Source organism: Dasypus novemcinctus, chromosome 12 (assembly GCF_030445035.2).
Source record: "Dasypus novemcinctus isolate mDasNov1 chromosome 12, mDasNov1.1.hap2, whole genome shotgun sequence".
Classification (NCBI taxonomy): Eukaryota; Metazoa; Chordata; class Mammalia; order Cingulata; family Dasypodidae; genus Dasypus; species Dasypus novemcinctus.
This window is the reverse complement of record NC_080684.1, coordinates 6,083,182-6,101,153: the sequence shown is the minus strand read 5'-3', so window position 1 is coordinate 6,101,153 and position 17,972 is coordinate 6,083,182. Positions and strand designations below refer to the sequence as shown.

General features: G+C 37.5%; 1 protein-coding gene across 2 annotated transcripts; it reads right to left on the bottom strand.

The window, feature by feature from the left end:
- Window positions 1–194: 194 nt before the first annotated feature.
- ALG10 (ALG10 alpha-1,2-glucosyltransferase) lies at window positions 195–13,795 on the bottom strand. 2 transcript variants are annotated; one of them, XM_023583865.3, is made up of 4 exons: window positions 12,032–12,553; window positions 10,632–10,829; window positions 7,442–7,708; window positions 195–1,508 (listed from the first exon to the last, which is right to left on the bottom strand). In XM_023583865.3, the coding sequence occupies exons 1-4, from the start codon at window positions 12,212–12,214 to the stop codon at window positions 1,506–1,508; spliced, it is 651 nt and encodes a 216-aa protein (XP_023439633.1). In that variant the 5' UTR covers window positions 12,215–12,553; the 3' UTR covers window positions 195–1,505. The 2 variants fall into 2 exon arrangements, with proteins under 2 accessions (XP_023439633.1, XP_058163764.1); XM_058307781.1 differs by having other exon boundaries at window positions 195–7,708; window positions 12,032–13,795.
- Between the last annotated feature and the right edge of the window lie 4,177 nt (window positions 13,796–17,972).

The following is a 17,972-nucleotide window of genomic DNA, read 5'->3' as shown; positions in this document are numbered from 1 at the left end:
ATACACACCCAGGCTAGTGATGGGCTCTTACACAGATACTTAAAAGACAGTATTCAGTTTTATTATTTCAAAAAACTGAAAAAGCTTAGGATTAGGTGGGTGGTAGGGAAAAATGGCTAGAAAAGGACAAGTGAAAGAAAAAGCTGCTAGCTCTTAGTTTAAAATAAGAGAATGTAATAAAAACAATTATGAAATATTACGAAACAAATTTATTTACAAACAAAAAATTTGAATTAGATTTTTAAAAAGGGAAAATGTCTTATTCTTACAAAGAACGTTTACAAAGTTTTAAAAGACATGAGCACATTATACAATTTCACAAGTCAAATAAACATTTCCATTTTAAAGAAACTGTCTAACAAAATATAAAACCTAAAAGCATCTAAACCACATATACATACTTTTTTAATATAAGATTCTACTCTTCCGTCCAGTATTGTTTTTTTAAATCCAAAGTCTGTCATATTTAACCAATTTGCTTCACACAGCAGCAGTTTCTCTGAAAGACTAAAAACTAATTTTGAAACATCTGTACTCCATTTGGTAGCTGGAGTCATTCAAATTAACACAAAGGTTATTATTTCAGTGTAAATTATCGGTTAAGACTCCAGGTCTGAGCTGTTACATATTTTTTCTTCCCTTAAATTGACATGTACACACATACATAGCTCTTTGAGGTAAAGTGACAAAAAAGGAATGGAAGACACACGGTAAACCGAAGGTTATCTGCCTCTAGAAGAGCCAAGATCAGCTTGGGACTCATTTTCCTGACCTATAAGGAGTATAATCACATTCTGTATCACTACTTCTATTTCTAAAATGCTATGGATTTGAAGGTACACTTTGTGTTCTTTGTGTCCCTTCTGCCATACTTGACAGTAGTTAAGAACATAGAATCTGGAGTGAGGCTGCTTATGTGTGAATCCCAGCTCGACCATTATTGACTATGTAATCTTGGACTAAATACTTAATCTCTCTATCCTCAGTTTCCCCATGTGTACTGTGGAGATATTAACAAAATTGACTCCAAAGAGTTATTATGAAAATTAAATGAGAGAAAATGGGTATAGCACTTAAAACAGTGCCAGATATAATGCTAGATGTTTTCAAATTTATCATCACTCACTGTTTATGGGGAAAGATCCTGACTATGCCTTATGAAGTAAAAAATGCTAGATGGGAGAGACATTAGGCTAACTCATCTAATATAAGATTATAAAAGACATGAATTTTTTTTTTAACATATACCTTAGCATCATACAGCTCAAGAAATATTCTGAATAACATCATAATAAACAGACATGGATGACTATACATTACATTGTGATTCAAAATAACACAAAACTTTTTAAAGTTTAAATTCAGATTAGTAAAAAAGATGTCATGACAGGAACACTTGGAAATGTAGCACAATCTCACCACCTAGTGGACACTGCATTAAAAGTTTATAGAGTACTTGCCTTGGGGGTGGGGAGAGGGGACCTTTTCTTATAGAACCATTCTTTTCACTAAAAAAATAATAGAAAACAAATGCCATGATGAGTAGTAATTTCAACATTATATCTAGAATACATCTTACTAAGTTGTATATCTCAAATTTGTTCCTACAACAGAGTAACAACTATAGTTTTTGTTCAAAAATTAAAATATATCACAGCATGCAAGTCACCAGAAGTACGTGCTTCACCATGACTTACCAATTAATGCAAAAAAAAAAAGAACTATGACACATTTATGAATTTACAATTACAAGTTTGGGGATATCTTAAAAAGTCATTTTATTAATACTCCAACTATCTTCTTGCTATCCAAATCCTCTTTAAGAATCCCTGACAAACAGAAACTTGCTTACAGGGAGCAGGGAACTTACTTTCTTCTGGGTGCATTCCTTTGAAAAGACTAAACAAATAGAAAATGTATATTTTTCATGACTTGAAACCTAACTTTTGGCCCTTAATCTATACTTTAGGCAATATAAAGAAAGTCCACTTTTTCTTCCAAATATTCCTCAAATATTATGAGAACTTATCAAGTCATGAAAATCTCTTCCAAGTTGAATATCCCATATTCCTTATCCATTTCTCTTGCAACACAACTTAAACATTCATCACTTTGTTCATGATGTTTAATCAGGTTCTGGGCTTTTTAAAAACAAATTCATCCAATGCAAAGTATGTCATGAAGGGTCTGGCCAATGCAGATTTAAAGACAGACTGCTACCTCTCTCTTGATATTCTACCTCTCTTAATGAAAAACTTTTCACAGTAAGGCAGAGTAGCACAATTCAAATCTCACAAGCTTGGGAGTCAGAACAATCTATGTTCATTTTTTAATTTAGTGATAGTGTGGACTTTGGATAAATTACCTGACCTGTAGGACCTCTAGTTTCTTCAAGAGTCAAACAGAAATCAACATCTAACTCACAGGACTATGAAAAGGACCAACTGATTAAGAGTTGTAAATCAGCCAGTGTAATACCACAGAACACTGTAAGTGCTCAACAAATGATAGCAAGTATTATTATTTTTCCTCCTCTCTTTCTCATCTTGTATGTGCCATTCACATATGTAGGCAGAAATGAATCAACTTAAATTTCAGTCAGTGTGAAGAGCCAACGTAATGTTTAATATTCTCTCTCTCAAAGAATAATATTTTCCTTTGATCTGATGGTGAAGGTCTGAGGTCAAATAAGTTAACATTAAACTCATCAAAAGCTCCATTTTAAAAAGTACAATATAAAGACATAATTCGATTACTTCTCTTTGACAAAATGTCTTACTTTAGAAATAATTTCCAAATTTTAAAGATTTTGTGTTACAGTCAACAATGTGTTAAAAATATTATTCCAATCTATCCATTTTTATTATACATTTCTCAACTTTTGGAAAATTGTTCCTTGTCAACATTTAAATATATAAAAAAGTACTCTAAATAATTAATAGTTATTCCTATGGTGGTAAAATGCAGCCTAACTAAAATGACAAAAATAATTGTAATTTGCTGAAATCTCTTTTCCTTTTAAAATATTAAATCATCAAGATTTTTACTGCTACTATAGCTTAATGGTTGATGATAACATATTTTACATGAACATGGTTTTCATGAAATGTGTAAAGCGGTTCCTAAAATGAGTTCATGTGTATGTAGCATTTTGTGTTTTCTCTACAATAGTCACTCTATTCTATACTAAAAATGTCATTTAGCATACTTTTACTGAATAGTTATTAAATGACATGTTTATGAACTTCATGAATACATGGTAGGAACCGAAGCCTTTCTGAATTAAGGCAAGACTCATAACAGGGACTGACTGGAGTTAGGATAAATATTATTCTCATCTGAAATGAGGACCAAAGATTAAACTATTTGTCTAATTGATGACAGCACCATGACTCTCAAATTGAATACTTTTTCTTAATTTTTAAGTCACTTCATATTTGAATGTTTTAAATTTTTAAATGAAATTTTAACTGTTTCAAAGACAATAAATGCTCCCTAACCAAATAAACATAAATGTATTCCTTTATATTAATCTGTATTTTAATTAAAATTGAGTTAAAAAAAAAAGACCATTACTTAGGAGTTCCAAATAAAAACTGAAAATTTCCCATGAAGTAAATAATGTCAAAAAAAGTGGCAGTTCCATGCGCAGTGCTGATGCGCGCAAGGAGTGCTGTGCCTCACAGCGGTGTCCCCCGCGTAGGGAAGCCCCACGCGCAAGGAGTGCGCCCCGTAAGGAGAGCAGCCCAGCATGAAGGAGGGAGCAGCCTGCCGAGGAATGGTGCCGCCCACACTTCCCATGCCGCTGATGACAACAGAAGCGGACAAAGAAACAAGACGCAGCAAACAGACACAGAGAACAGACAAGGGGGGGGGGGATTAAATAAATAAAAATAAATCTTAAAAAAAAAAAAAAGTGGCAGTTAAGTTCAACTGGAAGTGCTATTAAGTTTTTACATTAAGTTATTTCTATTAAGGTACTTTACGACATATGAAACACATTTCAGAAATAACTTTAAGAAGGGAAGGAAAAGGCCAGATAGTGAAAACTGTTTCTTTTGCCATAATGACATGCTATGTTTTAACTGAGGAAAACGGTATTCCCAAATCATTTAAACACACATTCATATGCTGGTATAAAAGATTTCTGGGTATTCACTAAGAGAAAACATAAATAATATGTGCTAAAAGATACAGTACATTGAAAACTTAGTGAAACTACATAAAAATAATACTCTGAATCCAAAGATTTTAAATAAGGTAGAACCAATTTAAAAAGATTTATTTCTGGAGATCATTTATGGGATAGATGTTTATATGATACTCTTTAAAATAATCCTACTCACAGACTTCAACAATAGGCTCCTTAGGCTATCTAGTATGTCAATACACTCTTTCTTATATTCCCTTTTTAATCAAGGAATGCAACAAAGTCTAATTTTAAAAATTTCTGTCAAAAATATCCATATGCTAACTTGTAAAAAATGTCCAAAACATGTAATTCAGGATATTTCTAAATGCAAGGAATGATTCCCAGTTTTTAAAAAGAGGAATGATTATGCAAAGTTGAGTCTGGTATGACATCTTGAACAATTAAGGGCAAAATGATTAGATGTGTTACAATAGCTGAGTTTGTGTATTTCTTATGTAATCATTTTATCTATTACACGTCTTAGAAAATGCATCAGCAAATAGCAATCTTCTAAATGCCTAAGAGTATTTAACAAAACATTTATCTTAAACTCAAAATTACTGTTAAGCATCCCTGTTTTAAAATAATCAGTAAAACTAAATAGCACCCTTTAATTTGTGGCATTCCTTGCTAAATGCCAAGTACTATATTTTATATACTTCATGGAAAAAAAGGAAGATTAACCAATTTCCCTCTGAATTCAGATTTTCTCCAAAGTATCTAATTGTAAAAGTCTGCATAAACATTTGACACCAATCCTTGTTATGACAATCAAATAAATCTGTTTTCTGAGTACTGTATAGAGAATAACAAAAGACTGTTCCACATTTATTACTCATTAACTATCCTTGTAATTTTCACAAGCATACAATTCTATATTTGCAAATGCAGAACACTTTCCAATTCCATTTAAAACAGAGCACAATCCAACATTAAGAACAAAGTAATGTGCTTACATTTAACAGCCATTTTTAAAAGTTTAAAAAATATAAAACTAGATTAAAAAATGAATTCTATTCACAGTTCTAAGTTTCCATGTCAAAGCCAACATGTCCAAATAATACTTTCCTGTAACAGAATGACAACTCAATGAATGAACTCAAAACAGTAAAGAAAGGATCCAAACACCAATTCAAAAAATTCCTACCTGAGCAGTTGTTCCCTATTCCATAAAATAAAGCTAGATCAGAGGACATCCTTCCGCATCTTTTTTTTGTGTGTGTATAATAATGGAATCAAATACCAGTTGTTTTTAGCTTTACAATTAAATGACCTCAGATCACTTTTTTTTAAACCACTCAGTAAAGAAACAGTTTTATTTAAGAGATCTCAGCAAAAAAAATTCTCTCCTACAAATTTTATGAGGTTTATTCTAACGTTTCCTTTGGTTATAGTGGGATGAATAGTGTCCCACCAAAAGATATATCCACCCAGGACCTGTGCAATTACCTTACTTGGAAAAAGGTACCTTGAAGATGTAATTAAAATAAGGATCTCAAGGGGAGATTATCCTGGATTCAAGTAAACAGTCCAACTGTGTCCTTACAAAGGAGAGCAGACAGACACAGAGAGCGGGAGGGGAAGGCCATGCGCAGCAGAGGCGGAGGCTGCGGGGATGCATCTGCAAGTCCAGGAGCAGCCACAGCACGCTAAGAGGACGACACCGGACAGTTTCTCCTCAGAGGCTCCAGAAGAAACCAACCTCACTCACATCTTCATTGCAGACCTCTGGCCTCCAGGGCTGTGGGAGCATAAATTTCTCCATTTCAAGCCACCAATTTTGTGGTAACGTAGGAGCCTTGGGAAACTAATAGTTATGTACTTCAGAAGGAAAATTTCTTTTAGAAGGCATTATCACCAACATGATTTATATCTGGCCATAATGTATTTCATAATAGGAACTGGTAAAAGAACTTCATTTCCAGATTTTAAACAAGAACCAACAACTTCATTCTTAAACAAATATGAGCCTCTAATTTTGACATGTGTTGTCTATAAATATATTCAGTCTTATGAATAAAACTATGTATTTACTGAAATGTTAAGCACCTTTTCAATCAAAAACACTGCCTGGTTATTTGTAAATATTTTTCAAATAATTTGCCTGCTACTGCTCTCTACATGGGATTAATAAGTAAGTTCCAGCGCTATAAAACAAAATCAGTTTTCCTAAACTTGTATAAAAAGTTTCCATGCTTTTGACTGGCCAGCAGTAGCAGAAAAGATATCATGAGATAATTGTAAACAATTTTATTTTCCCATTATTATCCTGGCTTTTCGAGCAGCTCTTAAACTTACCCAGCCCTTTAAGCACTTAAATTCTAAAAATCTGATCTTAAGCAATATAAGGATCACCACTGTGTCTAAAAGAAATTCCATTCATTTCTACCTGTTCAGCTGTTCACTGTGGAAATAGTCCAAATATTAAGTCTGCTTTTAGAGTTCAAAACAACCCTGATATTACCACATAAATCTCTGAATGTCCTGGCTATCTGGCCACTGAAAAGTCTTGCTCAGAAAGATATAAAAAGTAAAGAGATTAACAATTACATAACATCCCAGTTCACAAAAAAGTCTGGATATGGGAGGCAGAGGTATGTTAAGCCTATAAATGACATAAGGTAAAATGAAGTAACGAAATTCTAGTAGTTTTTGAGGAACTGTAACAGTAAACAAGCATACAAAAAACATTAAGTTCCAGAAAATCGATTTTGATTTCAAGGAGTCAGTTATACTCCAACCGGCAAATATATAGACAGGAACTAACAAGTATTTCACGATTTCATATCTTTGAAAAACTCTTTTCCAGACATAGAATGTATAATGTCTATTGTCTGCTAGCAAGTATTTATGAGCATAAGTGAATTTCCAAATTAAAAGCAAGGAGACTAGGGCAGTTGCAAAAAATTGAATTTTTCGTTTCCAGACTAAGCAAAGAAAAGTCTTAACTTTGCTAGGAGACAGTAGGTGAGGAAAGGAAAAAAAAAGAGTGAAAGAGAAAAAGTAGAATAGCTGAGGAAAATGTATGCAGGCTTCATGACTACTCCGATCACCAATAACAATCCCACCATTAACGACCACAAAAGCACAAAACACGAGTACTAGGAGAACATAGGGCCAAGTCAAAAGGAAAAGCATACTCAAGTTCTTAAAGGACAGGGAATAAGCCAAAAGAAACTGAAAAATTTTCCTAAATTCTGAAAATGGTCCTTTTATAGGGGGAAGCCTCTCTTCCTTCTTCTTCTGTACCTCAGTTTTCCAAGCTTCAGTTAACTTTTGTGCAATGACATTTCCGGCACAGAAGACAGCCCAGATGATATTTGTTTGACGAAACATGAAGCCACAAAATCCAAGCAAGGCTGCAGTTTTATGATTTCCATAAAGACACATCAAATAGGCAAAAAGAGTGAAAAACATGGATCCTGCTTCTGTGTAATAAAGGAAGTTAAAAAAATAGAGCGTGGGAAATACAGCTACTGTTAATGTTGACAAGATTCTCTGGTTACTTGAGGCAGCCTAGGAGGCAGAAAAAACACAGTTAAAATTATTTTCATGATAAAGCAAATACGTTATTTCTGCTGAGCTAATAAAGATATTTATTTTTTTAAAAAAATCAGAAAACAACCTGAACCTTAATTAAATAAAATTATTCGATATAATCTTATTTCTAGCTTTGCAAACAAACAAAAAACACAACATAACATATACAAGACCACTTCTTGTACCTTTTCAGTTACACTCATCAGTTTAGAAGCCACTAAAAGAATGTATGTATGGGCCAAAGTGCCTATCGCCTAAAATATTTTGATTCATTCAGCAATTTGTTAAGAAGTTTCTGTATACAAAGCGCTGAAGACAGTTCTATGGAGAATATGGAGAATATGGAGATAAAGAGGACACAGTGCAGGTAATTCTACTGCCCTGAGCTTAAGCCTCAGCATTTTTGAAAAGCATTCTACTTAGGCACCATCATCAATATCCTTTAAGGATATCCCTTCAAACGTCTACTACACTAAATAATGCAAACATGCATACAGTATTTATATTAGTATAATAGTGATCCTATTAATTTCGTGATGAAATTACAGGGGTCTTCCTGAAAGTAACGGGTCTTATCTAAAGTTAAATATCTTCTTTTGGCATTTCTGACAGACTCTTTCAGAGTTTAAAAGTGTTCTTATCCCCCGTAATTGTATCCTTCACTTAACCTAACTCATCAAACCACAGCGTCATTCCCTCAATTAAAATTAATGGCTCTCCATTACCTACAAGATAAAGTACACAAAGTCCTTTCCATGACATATGAGGACATTCATGACTTTCCCCTACTACCTCAATTCTTTGGAGTTTCCAATCCTGCAATTTCACACAGGAGTTCCCATGCCTTTCTACCTGTGCTTATGCTATTTCTCCTGTCCAGATTCCTTGCCCACTCTAAAACCCTTTCATTTGAGAATTTGTGCAGGTATCACCTTCTCTGTGAAGCCTTACCCAATACCATTCAGTCAGGCTGCCAGAAGTGCTTCTCTGCTTCTTCTCTGTAACCTCGGACAGTCTTGTGCCTACTTCTCTATCATATTTACACTACTGAAGCCATCAATTTAAACTAAAATTAATATCACAGTTAATATTGAGTACTTACTATTATGCCAGGCACTATTCTAAGCACCTACCATTTATTTAGCTTCTTTATTCTTCATAACAGTCCTATGAGGTAGATTCTATTATTATTTCCACTAAAGATGGACACAGAGGCACAGAGAGGTAACCTGCCCATGGTAACAAAACTAGTAAGTGTTAGAAACCAACCCTCATGTTTATGACCTACTGATTTTTGACAAGGCAGCGAAGACTCAATTGGGAAAAAATAGTCTCTTCAATAAGTGATGCTGTGAGAACTGGATTTCCATTTGCAAAAGAATAAAGGTGGACCCCTACCTCACAACATACATAAAAAGCAACTCAGAATGAATCAAACACCTAAATAAATATAAAAGCCAGAACTATAAAACTCCTAGAAAAAAATGCAGGGAAGCATCTTTAAGACCTTGTGCTAGGCAACGGTTTCTTAGATTTTATACCCAAAACACCAGCAAAAAAAGAAAAAAAGATAAGGAAAAAAAGATAAATGGCGCTTTGTGAAAATTAAAAATTTAGGGGCAACATAGGACTTTACCATGCCATGAAAGTAAAACAACCACCTATATAAAGGGAGAAAATATTTTGAAACCACATATCTGATAAGGGTTTAATATCTAGAATACATAAAGACATCCTTCAACTCGACAAAAAAACAACCCAATTTAAAAATGGACAAAAGACATTTTTCCAAAAAAGATATATATAGGGCCAGAAAGCTAATGAAACAATGCTTAACATCATTAGCCATAAGGGACATGCAAATCAAAACCACAATGAGATGCAATTTCCCGCCCACTGAATGGATAGTAATAAAAAACCAGAAAAATTACAAGTGTTGGGGATGATGTGGAGAAATAAGAACACTCATTCATTGTTGGTGGGAATGTACAATGGTGCAGCCGGTGTGTAAGACAGTATGGCAGTTCCTCCAAAAGTTAAGAATTACCATATGATCTAGCAATCCCACATCTGGGTATAGACTCCCAAAGAAAGAGGTAACCTGCCCAAGGTAACACAACTAGTAAGGGTCAGGGGTGGAATTCAAACCCAGTCAATCTACCACCAGGCAAGTGACCTCAAGAGCCTGCATTTTTAAACCACCAAAATTCTGCAAATATCTGTTCCTTCCTCCAGCACAGGGCATTTTCAAGGCACTGCAATTGTTCTGCATTATATTGCAATGACAGATGCAGGACAATACATTTAGCAAAAACCTGTAAAATTGTACAGTGCAAAGTGTAACCCATAAGGCAAACTACAGACCTTGAATAGCAGCACTGCTTCAATATTTATTCACTAATTTTAACAGGTATACCATACTACTGTGAGATCTTATTAATAGGAGGAAATACGGGAAGAAGAAGGAATGGGGGTATATGAGAATCCCTCATAGTTTTGATGTAACTTTTCTATAATCCAAAACATCTATAAAAACAAAGTTTATTTTATGGAAAAAAATTTTTTTCAGGTAAAGTCTGTTTCCCACAACAAAGACACAAGTTTTGCAAGGAAAAGACTGTCATTCGTCTCTGTAATTCTAGTGCCTAAAAAACAAAGTAAGTTCAGTAAATATTAACTGAATTGGTTTGGTTCAATAATCAAAATTTACTTAAGATATTACAAGCAAAGAAAGTATTTACATAAAAATTGCTTCTAAAATGGAGAAGAGGACTTGCTTTACCTTCACAAAATATTTACAAATACTAAGACAGTTTTCACCAAATCTTGTAAAACTACATCATTAGAATTGTGGACCTGACTGTACATAAACTTGTAATAAATTATTCTGAAAACATACCTTGTTTCTAGGGTGTAACTTGCAGAAAAGCAAATAGAGTAAATAGAAGTTGCCAATACTGAAGAGAAGATTAACAAATCTGAGCATTCCAATGGAGCAGACTACATGTTCAGACCATCCAAAGATCCAAATGGCAGGTTTGACCATTCCAACTGACACCAGATACAGGCCAGGTAAGGTAGTAATCATGGGATCCCACTAAAAAATGAAAGGCCGACAATGAAGTAAAAGCAAGAAGGAATAACTACAAGACAGACACAAATATGCCAAGCACAAGTTTTGTCTTTACCAACAATTGGGCATTTTGAGAAGTTATTTTATCACACGTTTAAATAAGTGCAGGGCAGATCAGATGCCACCTCTAAGGAGAGGTTTTGTTTGGTTTTTTCCCTCTACACCTACTTTGTAATTGTTAAGGTATCAGCAACCACTGGAAAACAACTTAAAATCAGTTTCTATTTTGCAAACTTCAGACAGTTTGTATTTTGACGACTAAATGCAAATAAAAAGCATGGAAACATCAGTTAGAACTCTGATGGAATTTGGAGAGAAAGAGGTGTTTAGAAAGATTCTATCACAGGTTCCATAATAACATGTCCTGAGCCAGGAACTGTATTAAAACCCTCTGTACTCACTACAGCAGATACTGTCATTAGTTACTACTCAGATTAATAACCTGAGACTCAGAAACCTTTCAAAGTGACATAACTAGTAAACAGCACAGCCAAGATTTAAAATCAAATCTGTCTACAGACTTTCTATTTCTAACAAGTATCCTATATTGCCTTTCCAGAAGAGGAGGGATGCATGATTTATTTATTTACTTATTTATTTTTGTTTACAGTTGCAGTAATGATTGGCACTGGGGTAGTTTTATAACCTTATATACGTTTAAAAATGATGCCACGTCACTGGCTGCCAGTTTATACAGTTAACAGGAAGTTCCAAAAAACAGCCAGGAATGGAATTAGTGTAAACTGTCACCTACTGGTGGCTGAAGTTCCCCCACATTCCCACCCTGCCTCCAAAATACACAGTGAGGTGCTGGCCGGTGAACTAAAGGGAAGTTTTCTGACATTTCCTAGGAGCAGTCCATTGCCTCTCATCTCGGGGTTGGAAGGGGAACAGTGGGACAGATCATCTGTTGCCAAAGAGAGTAAGGCCCTCAATCCCTTACTATTCTCCTTGACCATTCATTCCCAGGAGACAGATCTACCGTTTGTTTATTCATTTAACAAATATTCCACAGATCTCTGGGGCAGAAACAAAACATTAGCCCTTCTTTTGATGTTTCGAGGCTGGGGCGGGGGCGCTAAGGAAAAGGCTGGGAAAAGATGGCGCGGGGACGGGTCTGCCTTCTCCGGTGTGCTCTAGGATAGGGACAGGTTGGGGACGCTCACCTGCGAGACGGAGAAGTGGCCGTCACAGTAGCGCTGCGCCTGCGGCAGGTGGAAGATCTCGTCCATGTACGGCTCGCGCAGGACCCGGCTGAAAGCGGAGAAGAGGAGACACGACACTAAAAACGTACAGCTCAGAGCAGCCACGAAGTAGTAACCTTCCAGGGGCGCCATTCCTGCTCCCATGGTCACTACCCAAGACCCCGCTTCTGGAAAACCTGTGCCAGATTCTCGGGCCTGGAAACTCGAGCCGAGAATTCGGGACCGAAACGGGAGCGTCCAGCAGCAGTGGCTGGACGGAACTGAGAGTAACAGGAAGGCAGAGCATGCTGGGGGAGAACGAACGCTGAACTTCCGGAAGGATACTGCTACAGTTTCCAGAGGGACTCATGTAGGTAAAGGACCGGGAGGTTGCTCCGTCAATCACGTTGTCTGGGCGCACAGAGTGGTCGGAGCCGCCGGGAGGGGCGGGTCTCGGGTATCCTCCGCGCAGACGCGCGGCTTGCGGCACGGAAGTAAAATCCGCTTCCCAGCTCGCAAGTCTAGGCGGCTTTTACCCCTGCTCATTCCCATCTATCACCAGTAGGTGGCGGTGTGCCCCAAAGTTTGCAATCCCCAAGCTCGTAACTGTGGGCGCTCGCCTGCTCCCCGCACCCACCCTGGTATTTCTTTTTTCTCACAAGTCAGCCGAATTACTAACACCCTCAATTCCGGGATGTTTGATTTCAACAACTTTAATGTGTGTGTGTTGGGTGGGGGGCGGATTATTGGTTGTGGGAGTAAGAATTGAAACGTTCAGATTAAAACTTGAAGGACGGGAGCGACCTTCCGCTGCTGAATGAGCGTCACCAACTAAAAATTAGAAGAGTTTTTAGTTTAAAAAGAGACCACTTTGAAAATGTTGGCACCCTCGAAAAGTATTTAGTTAAATTGGCATTCTCAGTGAACTCCGATAGCCGGATCACAGTCCTCTGTGGGAACTGGAGAAGACAATTTTGTTTTGTTTTTTCTTTAGGAATTTGGAGTGTTTAGGTAAGGGGGGATTCTGTGTCTGAAATGTTTGTTTTTTCTTATTACGGTTTCTATTGCTTCATTGTTCAGGCCATCCTTTTGTTATGATTGGCTCAGTCCACCTTTCGTCTTTGTTACCAAGTCATAGGCATGAGCATCGTAATGGGCGGTGGTATGGTCACTTGGAATTGTAGTTCCCCAGATGGCTTTCACGTAGGTGGTTCTTCAATTTGTAGACTTTTATCGGTTAAACAGACTTGGAACAATTCCTGTATTCTGGTGCTGCTTGTGGGCCGGAGGTAAGACGGAAAACGTCTGGTCAGCAATGTTTTGTAGAAAGTGATCTTTCGGGTAACATGTCAGGTTGCTTTGGAATTAATTACTACATCAGGAAGGAGCCGGGGTTAGTTTAGGTTTACTAATCTCAGGATGCTCAGTTCAGCTCTTCCTCTAGGTTAAAACTGAATTCAGTCTGTCCCAATTAGGCAACTTTCTCAAATTAAACTGACTGGCCCCCTATTCAGTAGTAGAGAGTGAATAAGGGATGGGCATGAGAACGTATTGAAACCGCCTACTCCTGGTTGGGAGGTACGTCCCCCAAGCAAACACGTTCCTAACTGTAACCCATTCCTGTGGGTAAGAACCCCTCGGAAAAGGGACATTTTGATGAGGTTACTTCAGTCATGGGTCTTAATCCTATTACTTGGGGATCTTATAGGGACTGCCATAGAGACAGAGAAGGAACCAGGGAGCAGTGGAACTCAGAGAAGTCGAGAAAGGCCATCATGTTCATTGCCATGTGACAGAAAAGCCAAGGACCACCATCACCAGGACGCAGTCCCCAACGCTCACGGTGGTCTGGGAGAAAATATCACCTTGATGACGCCTTGATTTTGGACTTCTCTTGGGCTCAAAATTCCTGTTCTTTAAGGCAACCCATTGATGGCATTTGTTTTATCAATGAGGAAACTAAAACACACTGGAATAAAATCATGTTATGATCCAAGTCCAAGATGGTGCTCACTTTGTTTTCCCCATTATCCCACATTTTATTGTTATTGAGTCACTGCTGTGTTTATCTATTTAAGATCGGGTTGATATGATCCAGGAGTAATGACATGCTCAATTATAAAAACCTCTGATACACATACCCTATAGCCTACTGGCTGTCCCCAGAAATAGAGGGCATTTTTTTTTGGAGGGAGTAAAACAAAGAGAGACACTTATGATATATATTTCCTTCCACAATAATTGTCACCAAGATCTTATATTAAATATCTGACTTGCATGTATGTCCCACACACTCCTTTAACTTAAATGGAAAGTTTCAAGGAAATGAGGTTCTAGAACTGGTAGGGATTTTTATTTATTTATTTTGTAATATTTATTCTTATTAATTTTTATTTTTTAAGGTTTATTTATTTCTCTCCCCTTCCCCCCCATTGTCTGCTTTCTGGGTCCATTCTCTGTGTGTTCTTCTGTGTCCACTTGCATTCTTGTCAGGCAGCACAGGGAATCTGTGTCTCTTTTTGCTGTGTCATCTTGCTGAGTCAGCTCTCTGTATGTGTGGCACCACTGTGGGCTGTGCTTTTTCACGCAGGGTGGCTCTCCTTGCAGGGCACACTCCTTGCACGTGGGGCACCCCTACGTGGGGATACCCCTGAGTGGCACGGCACTCCTTGTGTGCGGCAGCACTGCATGTGGGCCAGCTCACTACATGAGCCAGGAGGCCCTGGGTAGCGAACCCTGGACCTTCCATATGGTAGACAGACGCTCTATCAGTTCAGCCACATCTGCTTCCCAGGATCTTTATTAATAACCTACTTGACAAGAAGCTGAAGTTCAATAAGTGATTTACTTGAAGTAACACAGAAAGTAGTGGCAGAGGCAGGGCTAGAAATTATAACATCTGACCAACAGTAACAAAATAACTCCATAGATCCATGTTTTATACTAATATGCAATTTATACTGAAGTGAATAATTCCCTAGGCCCAATAATTTTATATTTACTTTCCATCCCCATCTGTTTCTACCTGAAATACATGTTTCTTTTTTTTTTTTTTTCAGTATTCATTTGCAGATTAATTATATCAAAATATCCTTGGGAGCTTTGTAAAAAAGGAGATTCCAGAACAGCATCTCAAACCAGTGAATAATAATCTTCAGATAATGAAATCATTGATGCAAAAACATTTTTACTTAAGAAGGTTATGAAATCCTTTGCGCCCAATAGATGTCTTCACAGAATGCTTCACAATGAGTTATTTTTACTAATTACAAAATTATGAAGTAGTTGGCACTTGTTCACTTTGGGTTTACCACATTTCTGATAACGTATAAATGCTTCCTCAAGGTCTGCCTTTAAATCAAGACCTTCCATTAAAATAACTACCTCTGGGAATTTTTATGATGTCAGTTATCATGAGACCTATGTCTTAAAACTGTATCACCACTGACATTCCCCTTATATTCTCCATTAAGGATTCCAAACCCCAATTTTTCTTGTATAATTATTTTGTGAAAAAGAGTCTTTATTTCGTGTCATCTACTTGAATTATAATGATTTAGTAACATGGCAAAAATTGGCAACTTCTGTTGGGACTCCAAGGTTAAGTAGTGTGAGCAAGAAAAAAATATTTGTTGGTTTAAGCCATTATGAATTTGCATCCATTACTGTGGTATAGCCTAGCCCATCCTTATCAATTCAGACATTCCTAATTTGTTGAACTCACAACAAATTAGGATATACTTAACTGTGTAACACCCACTCCTGAACATTGAGTTTCCCAAAATTTGTCATTTGTATAACTGAGAATTTTGTGAAAGTACCCACTTTGAAATGGTAGTCCAAGGACCATCCTGACTCTTATTAAGTTATTTTATTTCTACTTGCTTCCTGAACCAAAATACTGGCAACTTGATGGTACTAGTAATACAACATTGTTTATTCAGTGCTAGGGGACAATTAGTTATAGTTACAGCAGGGTACTTTACCTAGGCTATCCTAGATGATAACCTCCAAAATGCAGCTTGAGCATTGAGGTCACTCTTAACATATCAGTGAAAAAAACCCAAAGTTTAACATCAACTTTGAAGTAATGAATTAATAAATTAAAAAGAAGCATAAACAAAGTTTTGTATAGAAAACGTTAACGAGTAGTTTAGCTTTTTACTGAAAATATATTGGCAATATGATACAGGGTCACCAATCTCCCTGGTTTGCTGGGAGACTTCCCCAGGTATAGCACTGAAAATTCCAAATCCCCTCAGTCTCAGAACAAACAGGATGGTTGGTCACCTGGAAAGTTATACTGTACAATCCAAAGCAGAAATTCCTAAATATCCTTTATCGAAGTGGTTCTCAAAGTGAGACCCCTGGACCAGAAGCATTAGCATCATCTGGGAACTTGTTAAAAATGCAAAATATTGAGTCCTGCCTTAGACCTACTGAGAAAGAAACTCTGGGAGTGGAACTTTGCAATCTGCATTTTAATGCTCCCCAGTGAACCTTATAAACACTAAAGTTTGAAAACATCATAGTCCTCCACATTACCTTCACTTTTCTAGCCATCCGTACTGTTTTGTCCCTGCTATAGGGTCTTTCATAATTTTTGGCATGCAGAGGAATTTTACCTACCTAGGGTTTTACCCTATTGAGAAACATAAAGTTCACTGCCAAGCAACATATAGACTTCTTCCTCATCAACAGGTGGATGAATGTTTTTACATCGAAGTAGGCAGACAGAATCCAACTCTCTCACAAAAACAAGATAGGAAGGGCAAAAAGCTATATGAAGGAGCTGCTGTGGGGGTTCTGCAGACTAGGAGAGAGCTGTGCATCATCCAGGAGGGAAAGGGACAGAGAGACAAAGAGGACAAACGAAACTGGGAGTTACTCATCCCTGTGGCGAGAAATGTTACATAGACCCCACCCTCAAGGCTAACAGCCTCCGTAAAACCCCTGGCTCACTGCAGCCAACTAAGTGGGGAAAGAGCATTCTCCTCCCTGGAAGGAAGAGGGGTCAGACTGAGGATAGAGAGAGCTTTCTCTTCAATGAATTTGGCCAGCTGAGCCTCCTTTGAATCTCAAAAAAGACAACAGCCAGCACTGAAATGGCCACAGGAAGAGGAAAGAGAGGATCTCATCAGGCAGGCTGTCACACCCAACCACGCTGGGAGAGAAAAAAACTAGGTCAATGACAGGTAGGGATGTTACTGACAGGGGACACATGGTTGGCAGGAAGTCCTCAAGGGCATATATCCAGGGTACATAAAAATGTTTGGATATTTTCATATTGGTTACAATTAAAAACAACAACTGAGGGAGTGATGAGTTCCTAGCCGGGGAGCTCTATCACAGTCCCTAAAGGAACAGCAACAATCCCCCAAGTGCAATGGCAAAGACCAAAAAAGAAGGAAGGTCCAACAATGAGCCCTTGATACTAAGGACTATCCTTGTGAGCCTGTGCACCTGAAATAAGAACTAGGCCTAGAGCTGCAGGGTGCCTAAGAGTTACCTCCTGAGAGCCTCTGTGTTGCTCAGATGTGGCCAGTCTCAAAGCCAAACTCAGCATGTAAATGTGTTGCCTTCCCCCTAGCATGGGACATGACTCCTGGGGATGAGCCTCCCTGGTGCCGAGGGATTACTACCAAGTACCAGCTGATGATGTAACTAGAAAATGACCTTGAATAAAAGGGTCAACTCAGACCAGCAGAGTATCTCAGTCTACATATAATACCAGGAGTTAAAAATGCTTTTTGACCTGAATCAAAGGGGGAAATGGAAAGGACAAATGAGTTTATATGGCTATGAGTTTCCAAAAAAGAGCCAGGATGTTATCAGAGGGGTTGCCCTTATGCATACCTCAGCAGAGTCCCAAACACAGATAAAAGTAGATACAACCCCAGGTATTGGTTCTTCTGAGGGCTAC

Excerpts from the sequence above, each read along its gene's own strand:
- ALG10 (XM_058307781.1), bottom strand. The coding sequence starts at position 12,214 with ATGGGAGCAGGAATGGCGCCCCTGGAAGGTTACTACTTCGTGGCTGCT. Across the intron at positions 10,830-12,031 it reads GCCACTTCTCCGTCTCGCAG|TGGGATCCCATGATTACTAC; the intron begins GTGAGCGTCCCC and ends TTCATTTTTTAG. Across the intron at positions 7,709-10,631 it reads AGTTACACCCTAGAAACAAG|GCTGCCTCAAGTAACCAGAG; the intron begins GTATGTTTTCAG and ends TCTGCCTCCTAG.